This window comes from Cordyceps fumosorosea (genome assembly GCF_001636725.1).
Source record: "Cordyceps fumosorosea ARSEF 2679 chromosome Unknown scaffold_4, whole genome shotgun sequence".
In the NCBI taxonomy this organism is placed as follows: domain Eukaryota; kingdom Fungi; phylum Ascomycota; class Sordariomycetes; order Hypocreales; family Cordycipitaceae; genus Cordyceps; species Cordyceps fumosorosea.
Window position 1 is genome coordinate 1,107,185 of NW_017387304.1, and position 11,953 is coordinate 1,119,137.

General features: G+C 56.5%; 5 protein-coding genes across 5 annotated transcripts; 2 read left to right on the forward strand and 3 right to left on the reverse strand.

Moving 5' to 3' along the window:
- Nucleotides 1-620: 620 nt before the first annotated feature.
- On the forward strand, nucleotides 621-2,089 carry ISF_02527 (Bud-site selection protein, BUD22; the record flags this gene model as incomplete). The annotated part of the gene is made up of 2 exons (XM_018846133.1): nucleotides 621-818; nucleotides 866-2,089. 2 exons carry the CDS (start codon nucleotides 621-623, stop codon nucleotides 2,087-2,089), a joined length of 1,422 nt encoding a protein of 473 aa, XP_018706840.1.
- A 127-nt stretch (nucleotides 2,090-2,216) lies between these two features.
- On the reverse strand, nucleotides 2,217-4,114 carry ISF_02528 (Zn(2)-C6 fungal-type DNA-binding domain protein; the record flags this gene model as incomplete). The annotated part of the gene is made up of 5 exons (XM_018846134.1): nucleotides 2,217-2,880; nucleotides 2,952-3,079; nucleotides 3,151-3,473; nucleotides 3,538-3,812; nucleotides 3,969-4,114. The coding sequence occupies 5 exons, from the start codon at nucleotides 4,112-4,114 to the stop codon at nucleotides 2,217-2,219; spliced, it is 1,536 nt and encodes a 511-aa protein (XP_018706841.1).
- A 733-nt stretch (nucleotides 4,115-4,847) lies between these two features.
- Nucleotides 4,848-6,611, forward strand: ISF_02529 (Beta-lactamase/transpeptidase-like protein; the record flags this gene model as incomplete). Its single annotated transcript, XM_018846135.1, has 2 exons — nucleotides 4,848-6,121; nucleotides 6,170-6,611. 2 exons carry the CDS (start codon nucleotides 4,848-4,850, stop codon nucleotides 6,609-6,611), a joined length of 1,716 nt encoding a protein of 571 aa, XP_018706842.1.
- A 119-nt stretch (nucleotides 6,612-6,730) lies between these two features.
- On the reverse strand, nucleotides 6,731-8,422 carry ISF_02530 (Nucleotide-binding, alpha-beta plait; the record flags this gene model as incomplete). The annotated part of the gene is made up of 1 exon (XM_018846136.1): nucleotides 6,731-8,422. One exon carries the CDS (start codon nucleotides 8,420-8,422, stop codon nucleotides 6,731-6,733), a length of 1,692 nt encoding a protein of 563 aa, XP_018706843.1.
- A 2,137-nt stretch (nucleotides 8,423-10,559) lies between these two features.
- Nucleotides 10,560-11,707, reverse strand: ISF_02531 (cytochrome c heme lyase; the record flags this gene model as incomplete). The annotated part of the gene is made up of 3 exons (XM_018846137.1): nucleotides 10,560-10,842; nucleotides 10,898-11,547; nucleotides 11,621-11,707. 3 exons carry the CDS (start codon nucleotides 11,705-11,707, stop codon nucleotides 10,560-10,562), a joined length of 1,020 nt encoding a protein of 339 aa, XP_018706844.1.
- Between the last annotated feature and the right edge of the window lie 246 nt (nucleotides 11,708-11,953).

Here is an 11,953-nt window from a genome sequence, read left to right on the forward strand (position 1 = left end):
AGGCCTGGGAGTTGTTATTGTAAAGATGCAGCAACCATCGACAACTTTCATTGGTAAATTGACGTGGGATTTTACACACGAGCGAGTAAAAGAATTGTATTACCTTGCAATTGACTACTTCCTGTTAATACTAAAAACTGGCTCCTGACTCTGGTGTTGAAAATTTGTGCCTCTACTTGCTTACCGATGTATGTATATAGAGGTCTGGTGAGAAAGAATGGCACGGTATTGGTGAGTTTGATACTCGCCCTCATACAGTAGAACCCTAGACCTCAAAACAGAGCCCTGGGGCAATCAGACGAAGGAAAATAGCGTCAGGCAAGACAAGACGAAACCCTTACCCACGTCTCGGCCGCGATTCTTTTGCTCCAGGGTATCACCGACTTATGTACACCCACTGTAGGCCGTGACCCGATTCCACTGTGCCCCACTGCGCGAGCTCTCCATACCACCTGAGGAAGAAAAAAAGGCAGCTTATCGAAGACGAACCGATAAGCATTTTCAGACCGACAAACGAGGTCAACAACGAACGGAGAGGCGGTCGAGGAGAAGACTTTATAAATCTGCTACTTCTAGCTCCGTGATACATACAACCCTGCTCATAATTTCAAGACTTCGCAATGGCCAAAATGGCCAAGCGCAAGAGGGAGGATGAGCCGCTATCAATGCGACAGCTCCAAAAGTTCCAGGATGAACTCGCCCGCGCCCTCAAGGCGGCCAAAGGCCATGAACGCCAGCGCATGGCCAAGAAGCAGCGCACGATTGGCGGCGACCCGGAGCAGAAACAGAAGCTCGAACGAGAAATCAACGTGCTCAAGGTACGTGGGGGGGGCTGCCATCTCGCAAGGCTAACCGAACAATCCAGTCATTAGACCTGCACCAGACCGCGCGCGCGCACCTCTACACGTCGCTACTAAGGATCAAGCGAGTCGCGAACCACCAGGATCTGCCCGAGCTGATCAAGCGTGGCGTCGCGAAGCCCGACCTACCCGAGGACGAGCGGGCGGTGCTGCACAAGGTCACGAGCGGTCTGTACAACCACGGAGGCGTGAAGAAGGTCGTCGATGAGGCCGTGGCGTCCGTCTGCGGGGCGCTCGGAATACCGGCCCCGGAAAAGGGCGGCAAGGGCAAGCGGAAGGACGCAGAGGAGCCCACGCCGCCCGCGGATCTGGATAGGAGCAGGGCCGGCGCTGACGACGACGACGGCGAAGAGACCGACTTCGAGGGCTTCAGTGCCGACAGCGACGACGACGAGAATACACAGGCGGTAGAGGACCTCGATAGTGAGGAGGAAGTTGCTCGAGAAAACGACTTTGACGCCATGGACGGCTTGCTGGGCAGTTCCTCCGACTCTGACGAAGACGAGGACGAGGAGCGTGCCCGTCTATGGGAAAAGTACCGCGGCAAGGAAGCAGTCAATCTCGACGACATTTCCGTCTCGGGCGGCGACTCGGACCTCGAAGATGCAGAAGACGATGGCGACGACAGCAGCGACGACGACGGGGAACCACCTGCCAAAACAACCACGAGAGGCCGGAAACTGACTTCCCGCGGCATCTCCCTGTCACCTTCACCCTCACCCCCACCACCGCGGAAGCGCTCCAAGAAGGCGGACCGCGCCGCCGCCCGTCCCACCAACTCAACCTTTCTGCCGTCGCTGATGGGCGGCTACGTGTCCGGCTCCGAGTCGGCCTCCGACGTCGACGTCGCGCCGCCCAAGAAGCGCCGCGGCCAGATGGCGCGGCGCGCCATCTGGGAGCAAAAGTATGGCAGCAAGGCCAAGCATATCCAGGACGGCGCCGGCGGTAAGGGGCGGGGCAAGGGCCGCGACGACGGGTGGGACATGAAGCGCGGTGCCGTAGATGGTGCTGATGGTGGTAGAACGCCGTGGAAAAAGGGCGTCAAGAACCCGTTCTCGTCGGGTGGTGGTGGTGATAACGATGGGGGGCGGGAATCGAGACGACCGCAGCAGCCGCCGACGAAGCGTGACGATGAGGGAACGTTGCACCCGAGCTGGGAGGCGAGGAAAAAAGCAAAGGAATCGCAAAAGGCGGTTGCCTTTGCGGGATCAAAAGTTGTTTTCGATTAGCACTCTCGCAGCATGTGCAGCTGGCGTTTATAGGGGCATCATATATTATACTCTATCATGATCAATGCTTTGTACATTATGCGCTACTTTTCATGTCATCAGAATCGTTTAGTTAGCTGTGCCGTCGTCAACAAAGCGGAGGAAACGGCTCCGTCCAGCAGTCGTCCCACGCCGTGGACCCCGACGCCCAGAAGCGCCGCAGCGTGTCCCTGACGTGGAACGGCAGGTAAAACTCCATGTCCTGCTTCCACCCCATCAGCACGTACTCGACGAGCGCGCGATCCTCCAGTGGCCCGTCCGCGAGCGCGACTCCCGCGACCGGCAGGCACCAGTGCAGCGCCAGCTTGGCGTCGAGCAGCGGCATCGCCGCGCGAACGTGCGCCATGAGCTCGTCGCGCGCCGTCTCCTTGCCGTGCGCGCTGGTGGTGGGCAGCGGCAGGGTCATGATGCCGTAGAGCCGCACCGCGGCCCGGTAGGCGCGCGCCAGGACACGCAGTGCCGGCTTGTCATCGGGCACGCCCCAGGGCTCCGTCCAGGAATTGGCGTCGAAGAGCTCGACCTCGTCGAGGATGGCGCGGGCGAGGGGCCGCAGCGCGGCGGCGGGCTCGCCGTTGGCGAGACGCATGCGCAGCTGGCTGATGCGGTGGATGCAGAGGAAGAGGACGCTCGGGCAGGGGAGCTCGGAGTAGAATTGGCGGCTAAAGACTTGCCGGATTTCGTCGAGTGAAAAGTCGTACACCGGCATGATTTGGTTATTTGGCGGGCTTGTCGTATTGACAAGGACGGCGTTGCTGAGACATGGATCATGATGAGATGATGGGTTTTCAACAGAGCATGCTGGTGAAGAAAGGGAGAGACTCACGTTATCACCCAGGTGGTTGAAGGAATGGTAAGACCAGTCTTGAGAATACTCCCCAGATTCCACTTCATTTTTATAAAGGCAAGAAAGCCGATGATGTGCGCACGCCATGACGGCCCGAGGGTATACAGCTGTTAGGAAGTGTCAGATCATCACTCAGAGGACGTTTACTAAACTTCGCACAGGATCACCAGCTTCGTACCTCTGAATTTATTAGAGAGAATATTCGCACCAGCACAGCAGCCATACTCTCTGGGGTCGGATTGTGCTGCTCAATATTTTGGTTGACGTCTTGGAGGACCTCCAATGCGTACCGATGAAACTTGTTCCATTCCTTGCGCGATGCCGGCAGCGCCGACGGGTTCGGCAGCGCGTTCTGGGCGCGCGACACGCGATTGAGGTACTCGGCGGTGGCGTGGATGATGAAGCGCGGCCGGTTGATGTTCTTGATGTTGGCGACGGCCATTCTCACCCGCTTGTCCGTATCCAGCTTATAGAAAGCGATGGGATGAACGACTTCAAAGTCTGGAAGGTGGAGGTATTGGTAAGGAACGACATCTCTGTGGTATTGAAGCCCTTGACGACTTACAGTACTTGGCGCATTGTGCAAAGTCGCACTCGAAGGGCTCGAGTGTTTGCGTGCGAAAGGGCTCGACTACTTTGGAGGAGGCCCGCCGCGACGAGGCTATTGGCCATACTTGGGGAGCGTTGGAGGACTGAAGTCGAATGCCGGCTTTTCCTTGTACCTTGGCAGGGTGCTGGTGCGATGTCACGAAAGGGTCTTCATAGCCCTGGCAGGTCCGCCCACCGGAGACACACTTTTTACAGGCAGGTTTCGCTTCATCGCACTTGATTCTACGTGCGCTGTTTGATCACGACGGCCAGATGCGCAGCATGGTCAGCTCAGGTCGACTCATCTGTGCTCTTCCTCCTGCTCCTCGGCGCAGGGTACCCAGGTAGGGATAAGTGCGCAAACGGCGAGCAGGGAGGAGGGAAGCGAAAAGGGGGAGGCTAACGTACCGACAGGTCAAGCATCCCGTTCTGCTCTTGGGCGCCCATTTCTTCTTGCGAGGCTGCTCGGGCGTGACGGAGCGACTCGAGGCTGAGGTCTTGGCAGGGCCGGAGGAAGACGCCGGGGACGACGTGGGCGGCGTGATGGAGCTCATGGTTCCGGCCCCGGAGAGAGGGGATGTCGCTGGGAGCGCTCGATTTCGGAGAGAGAGAGAGAGAGCTGCTGTTCCTGTCCACCTTGGTAGTTGGGGTTTCAGGGACAAGATCGGCAGTTGCGAGATCGAAGCGGCCAGTGGCTTATCATCTATAAAATGACTGCAGCTCGTGGGGAAGAATGTATGTAGGTATGCAAGGTAGTATCAGGTTGCAGATAAATCATGTCAGCCCCTCCCCGCAAGGGAGCTATTTGCTAATTACTCTTTAGCCGTTGTCAGCACAGATGGTATTCTCGCATACATGCGGCCTAAAAGCCCTTTTCTTACTTTTCCATCAAGAAGACCGTAGCTGGGGGTTTTGGTTTATATGATGCAATATTGAGTGCCTTTAGTTACCCTTTTATCTGTTATAGATGCCGTGGTCTTTTTGTAAGTTACTAGTATCTAAGGCGCAGCTCTAGCAGATGAACTAATAGAAAACATTCGCAAAAATAAATCGTTACGAAACCAGAGCGATTTCCTGGAAAAAAAAAATTGAAAAATAATCAGGTTGGATTTGAGCCTGGTTTGTGCGGGGCAAACGTATACAAACGAACCGTTCCTGCATGAGGCAGAGAGGCTTATCCTCATCCGAAGCTCCAGCCTCATCTCCCTCCGAGACATCAGGAATTTCATAGATTTCTGCCTTTACACTGTAATTTCAACAACGCCAACAGCTTTGCTCGTCGGCATCATGCGATGCCCCAAGCTGCTGCTTGGTGCCACTGTCATCTTAGCCGCACCTGTCGCTTCTGACGGCGCCCAGGCTCCCCTCAACCCTCACCCGTCCTCCGCATCGTTGGGCCAGAACCCGTTCAGGCCCCAATTCGACAAATATATTGAGGGTCTGCTGGACGAATGGAAAGTCGCAGGCTTGGCCATTGGCGTCGTTGACGCGCAAAGGTCCTACGCGAAGGCAAGTGCATCTCTTCGCATGCCATCCTCGTGCGATGCTAACACGCACGTAAATAAGGCATACGGATATGCTCAGCTCCCAGACGTGCCCGCCACCACCGACACGCTGTGGTATGTCGGCTCAACGACAAAGGCCCAAGTCACCGCCGTCCTGGCCCAGATGATCGACAACCAGACGCATCCCGCCCTCTCCCGTGGCTGGCAGACGCCCATCTCGTCCATCATCCGCGATGACTTCGTCCTCGCCGACGACTGGGCCACCGCCCACCTCACCCTCGAGGACGCCGCGAGCCACCGCACCGGCCTGTCCGGCCACATCGACGCGCTCCCCAGCACGCTCGGCAACGGCGTCGCGCCCGCCACACCCGGCGACATCACCCGGCTGCTGCGGCACCTGCCGCTCTCCCACGCGCCGCGCACGCGCTGGGAGTACAACAACTTCATGTACGTCGCGCTCTCCCACGCCGTCGAGGCGCTGACAGGCGAGCCCCTGCGGGAGACGCTCCGCCGCGCGCTGTGGGCGCCGCTCGGCATGGCCTCGACCTTCCTGAACTTGCGCGACGTGGACCGCGCCGCGCGGCACCGCGTCGCCCGCGGGTACTACTGGGACCGCGCGCGGGGGACTTTTGGCGAGCACCCGCTCTGGGATGCGCCGGGCATCGGCGGCGCTGGCACCGAGCTGTCCACCGTCGAGGACTACGTCAAGTGGCTGGCGTGCCTGATCGACAGGGCGGCGGCGCTGTCCGCGGCTGCGCACGCGGACATTCGCGCGCCGCGGACGGTCGTGCCGCCCGAGGCGTACCCGCCGCAGGGCCTCGACATCAGCATGTATGGGCTCGCCTGGTTCCGCACCGCGATCCACGGCCACGTCGCCTACATGCACACGGGCTCGACCGAAACCCACGGCGCCAACGTCGCCTGGCTGCCCGAGCTCGGCTACGGCCTGGTCATCTTCCTGAACCGGGCAAGCGAGATCCGACATGTGATTGCGCGCAAGTTGATCGAGGATCGAATCGGAACCCCCGAGGCCGATCGCTTCGACGTCTCCGAATAGTAAGTCCTTCACAACCATACAGTTGCCCCCCCCCTGTAATTACGTAGCTGGAGGAAGCTGCTCGCGGCGGGAGAAGAAGCAGTCGACAACGCCGTCGATGCCCTCTTCCCCGAGCGACCAACGCCCGCGTTGCCGTCCACGCACGCGCCGGCCGCGCTCGTCGGCTCGTACCACCATCCGGGCTACGGCACGCTCGACCTCTGCCTGGATTCCGCCTCTGGATCAGAGGATGCGTCCCGCGGGCGGCCGGTCCTCGTCGCGGACCGCAAAAACCTTGCGTTCCCCGTGCAGTGGCGATTCGAGCATGTGTCGGGCGACTACTGGGTCGTCTGGCGCTACGGCCTCGTGGACACGGCCCGGCCGAACGCCGCGTATGCGGCCCGCGTTGAGACGGCGGTGAGCGGTGCGGTCGCGAGCATCGTTGTGCAGCTGTCAGAACAAGGACTCGGCGAGGGGCCACTGGAGATTATCTTTTCCAGACAAAAATAGTGTACATACTTTGTCGGAAGATTTCTCGGACAGCAAATATAAATTAATAACATATATGACTCAAGAAATGCTGCTCTAGATTCATGTACATGTATGCAATCCCACTCATAACGCCAAGTTTATGCTGCCTTCGAGGCCCGCGCCTTGTTCTCCCGGTGCCGCTTCTCCTTGGCCGCCGTCTTTCGCCGCGACATCCAGGACCGGTTGAGATCACGCCTGTTCTCCCAGAACCACTTTTGGAAGTCACTCGTCGCTTGCTGCCCAGAAGTCGCACCGGCAGCTTCATCGTCATAGACGCCTTCTTCTTCCTCCTCGTAGCCGCCCTCCTCTTCCTGGCCAGCGTCCGCCATCTCGTCGTCGTCCGCCGGGAAGAAGCTGCGCATGCGCGCGGGGTGGACAGTGTCTGGGGTCGGTGCCGCGCTACGCACGTTGCGCCATTCAAAGTCTTGTTTCGTGTAGGGCGTCATGGGCATGGAGGGAACCCCGCCGTTGGTCGGCGTATCGTCATCTTCCTCGTCCCCGTTGCCATCCGCATCAAAGAAGCTGAAGCCGCCTGTCTTCTCCACACCAGGCGTCTTGGTCCCGTTTTCATCGGGCTTGGGCGGCTTATAGAGTGCTTCCAGCGGGTGAACAGCCTTGGGTGTTGTGGGATGGCGCGGGATATCGATCTTCAAGGGCTTCGAGGTGGCGCTGCCGCTCACCTCAGGTACGGGCGTTTCGGATTCATCATCTGACTCGTCCGAGCTGTCGCTGTCTGAATCGGATGGATCGCTGTCGGAGCTTTTGGTCTTGTTATCCGAAAGCATCTTCATTTTTTGTTTCTCCATCTGCTCAATTGGCTCGTCTTCGGACTCCTCCTCTGACGAACTGTCGTCGGACGACGTCTCGCTTTCACTCGTTGTCTCGCTCTCAGATTCGGGCTCAACAGGCGGTGTTTGCGGTTTCTTTGTCTTCTTGGACTGCGGCTTGCGTGGTTCCTTCTCTTTAACAACTTCCACGACATTGCCATCCTCATCTACCCAGCCCTTGCCTTCAATGAATTCGGTTGCGGCCTTGCTTTGGGTTTCTGGAGCAGCCGACCGAAGGAAGCTCATGAACTTTGTCGTCTTTTCGAATTCGTGAACCGTAACTTGTCTAGTAGATGATTTCTTCTTCTTCTTCTTGGCGTTGGTATCTTCTTCGGGAAGATTTCGCATTTCATTTGGAGGCATTCTAGTCTTGAGGAGACACTCTTCCTTCTCGATATATTTCGATCTCGACTGCTTTCGTTTGATATCTTTTCCGGCTTTCTTAGAATCTTGAGCGTTGTCCTTGCTCTTGTTTTTGTTTTTATGGTCGGCAGGTTCTGTCCACCCACGTTTGACCTTGCGATCGTCAAGCAAAACGCCATCAACAACACCCATTTCACGCTTGCGCTTCTTTGGTCGTTCAGAACTGTCATCACCCTTCCTGGCTTTTGAAGTTTTGTCGCTCTTCCCGGCATCGTCTGTCGATTCTGCCTGGACGCGCTTCTCGGGACGGGCTTTTTCGATGCGCATCTTGCTTCCCTTCAGCACCATGCCATTGAGTTTCTTCTTGATTTTGTCGGCATCCATCTGAGGCAGCTCAATAAACCCAAATCGCCTTTCGGGAAACGTTTCGATCGAATGGTATGAGATATTGCGGACGTTAGGGAGAGCGGTAGATGGTACGACAATCTTGAGCAGTTCGGGGTCGAACGGGGTGATGTGCAGGCGGACAAAGCCGTCCCCTGTGGTCTCGGGAGACGCGGTGCGCGACTTCTTGGGCTTCTCTATAGCCTCGACCGTCATCTCCAGTCCTGATGTGCGAAGTGCAGGGCGGATGTGCTGTTCTTGCCTGGATTGGTGGACTGGTTTGTGCTAGGTGGAAGATGAAATAAATTTCGTGCCAGCTTAACTTTTTAGCGGGTCCAGCTTTTAGCCTGTGCTTGGTGCAGGTACCAATCCAGAGGTAACTTTCATCTTTTTCATCTTTCTATCTTTCTGTCTGTTTTACGTCTTTTATATCCCTTGCATTTACATTTCTTCTATCTTCCGGGTCCGTAATCGTTTTATGCAACTGTTGTCCGCTGTGCAGGTATTACCAAGGTGCCTCTTGGGCAATAGCTCTTGCGCAACCAGCCAGCCCCATCTCGTCAAGACGCAACGAGCTTCCTCCAGCTTCAGAACATTAACCCGTCTTTATTTTATCAAAACCATCCGCAAAGAACAATGGCTGCGCCGCACATAAACTGGCTGGAGGCGCTGCCGGCGGAGTTGTATTAGTACATCGCAGAGCCGCTGCTTGGAACAAAGAGCCTGATCAGCCTGCTGTGTGTTTCTCGCCGCATCAATGAAATATTAACTAACCCACAACCTACACGTCAAACATAGCAATAGCCCCAAGAACAGAATGCTGAACTGGGCAATTGAGAAAGGCAGCATTAAATCCGCCGAAATTGCTTTGGCCCACGGCGCGGATGTTAACTATGGTGACAACAGTTGAGAGAAGCCGCTTATTCGAGCTATCCGTACCAAGAGCCGAGAAATGACAATATTTCCCCTAGAAAACGGCGCAGATGTCAACTGCCGACTTCAACAAAAGTTTACCCCCATAATGCTTGCGGCCACCCTTTCGATTAGCATGATGAATTTGCTTTACGCATGGGGGACAGATACGACCCTGACAGGAAATGGCGGAGAGTCGCTCTCAATGTAGCTTTCATGACTGGGAAATACGATGCTGTTCAATATATCTCAAGAATGTACGGCTTAGACCCGCTCAGTCCGAGTCTCGCCCTTGCAGCTCCGGAGAGATTGAAACTGGTGAACCTGTTGGAAGAGTATCTCGAATTCCAGGAGGACCTCGAGGGGGGCGAGGAAGCATTGGAAGATTCTGAGGAGACGCTTGAAGGCTCTGAGGACATGGTTGAAGGTTCTATCACGGTGGGGGATGCGCTGGAACAACTTAAATTCAAGATTGAACTTTTACTTGACGCCGGGGTCGACCCTGACGAAGCCAATGAGTTTGATGGATCAACGGCACTCCTCCAGGCTTTGTGGCTCCCAAGACGATCGATTGTCGAGATGTTGCTGACAGGCGGAGCAAACCCCAATGCTCCAGCGACTTACGGCACGCCAATATCGCGCTGCATATGCAAGCGCCGTCTCTTTCGCATGTTAGATGTGCTTTTGTCCCATGGCGCCGATCTTGAGGCGAAGGATCTTTGCGAACGGACCCCGGCGTCTCATGCTGCCGAACGGGCTGTGATACATCTGGACAAGTGTGTGGCGTTGGGGTTGGATTGGACCTCAGACGCTTCTAGAGATGACAGTGGCAAAGCACCACTGGATTATCTGAGGGAATGGAAATGGAAATTGCCGGAACCTCTGGCTCGCTACGAAGTTGCACCAACTCGCGTTCGCGGCACAGAAGAACCAAGCTGAAAGTTGGTCCTTGGGCATGGCGATGGCCTGACCACTGTGATGGAGAGCTGGGGCGACGGTGGCTGGAGTGGTCTTTCTGGTGGTACATGGATAATAAGCTGTACATTGCTAATGAGCTGTACATCGCCAAGAAGCTGTACATCGCCAAGAAGCTGTACATCGCCAATGAATCCTAAACTGATGCTAAATCTTCTACAGCTGCATAGCGGTAGTTGCATTTCAAGATTGTGACTATGGACTGTAATTGATAGAATACGATTTTCGACTTACAATGCTAGAGATAAAAGATACAAAATATGTACAAATTTAAGAAAAACATAAAATCAATAATGTTTGTTTTGCTCATCAAATCTTACACCGTGACGTACAATAGAATTACAGATACTTCCACCAATTTGGAGAGGAGAGGGAACAGAAAACCTCGTGACATTTGTCGCATCGCTAGTCCGTGAAAAATGCAGATGATGTAAAAGAAAAACCGTTCAAGGAACGCCGCATTTACTTAGCCAAAAGGCTTGGGAGAGTTGTGGCGGAAGAATGGTTGCGGGTTCTGCTCTCGCACGTCACCGCCGATGGCCTTCCACCAAACATCGCTGCTCCATCGGATGATTCTCTCGGCGGTCCCCTGGGGCGTCGCCGCAGGGCGGACATCGAGGTAGAAGACAGGCTCGTCGCTCTCGTCGGCGTCGCCAGAGTAGTAGTCGATGACGTATCGGATTTGTTTCTGCTCGCCGTTGACCTCGCGCGAGACATACCAGTCGTGTCGGTCAAAGGGGGGCTCGGTTCTGTAGAAACGTTAGTCTCATATCCATCGGTAAGCGGCACCGGGGACACACGTACCCAAACTTGGACGGGTAAATCCAGCCTAGAACCTGGAGCATGGCCGCCTTGGGCGTCATATCCTTTGGCCGGCCCTGGAACCGGATGAGGCTGGGCTCGGGCTCCTTGCCGTCCCAATTGCGGTCCAGCTCCTCGTCAAAGTGCTCCTCGCCGCGCTTGCACAGCTGCCAGCCGCGGTAGAGGCCGCGGTGGAAGCGCTGCTCCCAGCCGACGATCTCGGCCCAGGCGCCCTCGTTGAGGAAGTTGTGGACCGAGACCATGGACTCGACGGCGGTGATGTCCGTGTCCGTGTAGCCCTTGCGCAGCAGCGCGTTGTACATTTGCTGCGGCGACGGGTACTCCCAGGTGCCGTCGCCGTCGCCCTTGGGGATGGTCGACTCCTCGCGCGACGTGGGCAGCGCGAACTTTTGGTTGGGCGCGGGCTTCTGCGACAGGTCGGGGAACATGTAGTTGAGGGGGTTCAGCTGCGACAGGATCGACCTGGACTCGGGGGCCGCGGCCGGCTTCGAAGTGGCCGAGGCGACGGCGGCGGCGCGTTGGTCGTGGGGGACGGGGCAGCCAGAGGTGGACGGGACGGGAGGCGCGGGCCTCGTCGCTTCGGCACTGGGGTTGAGTTTATCGAGTGACTTTTTGTGCATCGGGCAGCCGGCCTGTTGATGGAGGTTCAGATTAGCCTTCGCAGACAGGCGCTATGGGTGGTGTTCTTGCGCGCGCATCGCTTACAGGAGGCTCCTTGCCAGCAAAGGCAGCGAGGTGGCCGCTGGGCATCTGCCCGGCAGCGGGTGCTTGATCAGCCCAGAACCAACCCATCGGGAAATATTGTGTGGTAGAATACAAGTCTGGAAATGAGAATGAAGATGCTGCAAATGCGCAGACGAGGATTGGCCGGCCAAAAGGGACAATCGGCGCCACGCAAAAAAGGGACGGAGAAATTTCTAATCTTATCGCGCCATCCCGGCAAGTCCGTGGGGCCTCTCCGAGGAAGCAAACAGGCTTGCATTTGTTAGTAAATGCTTGCGCTACCAGGCGAGGCACTAACAGTTTATTGCGGGCAAG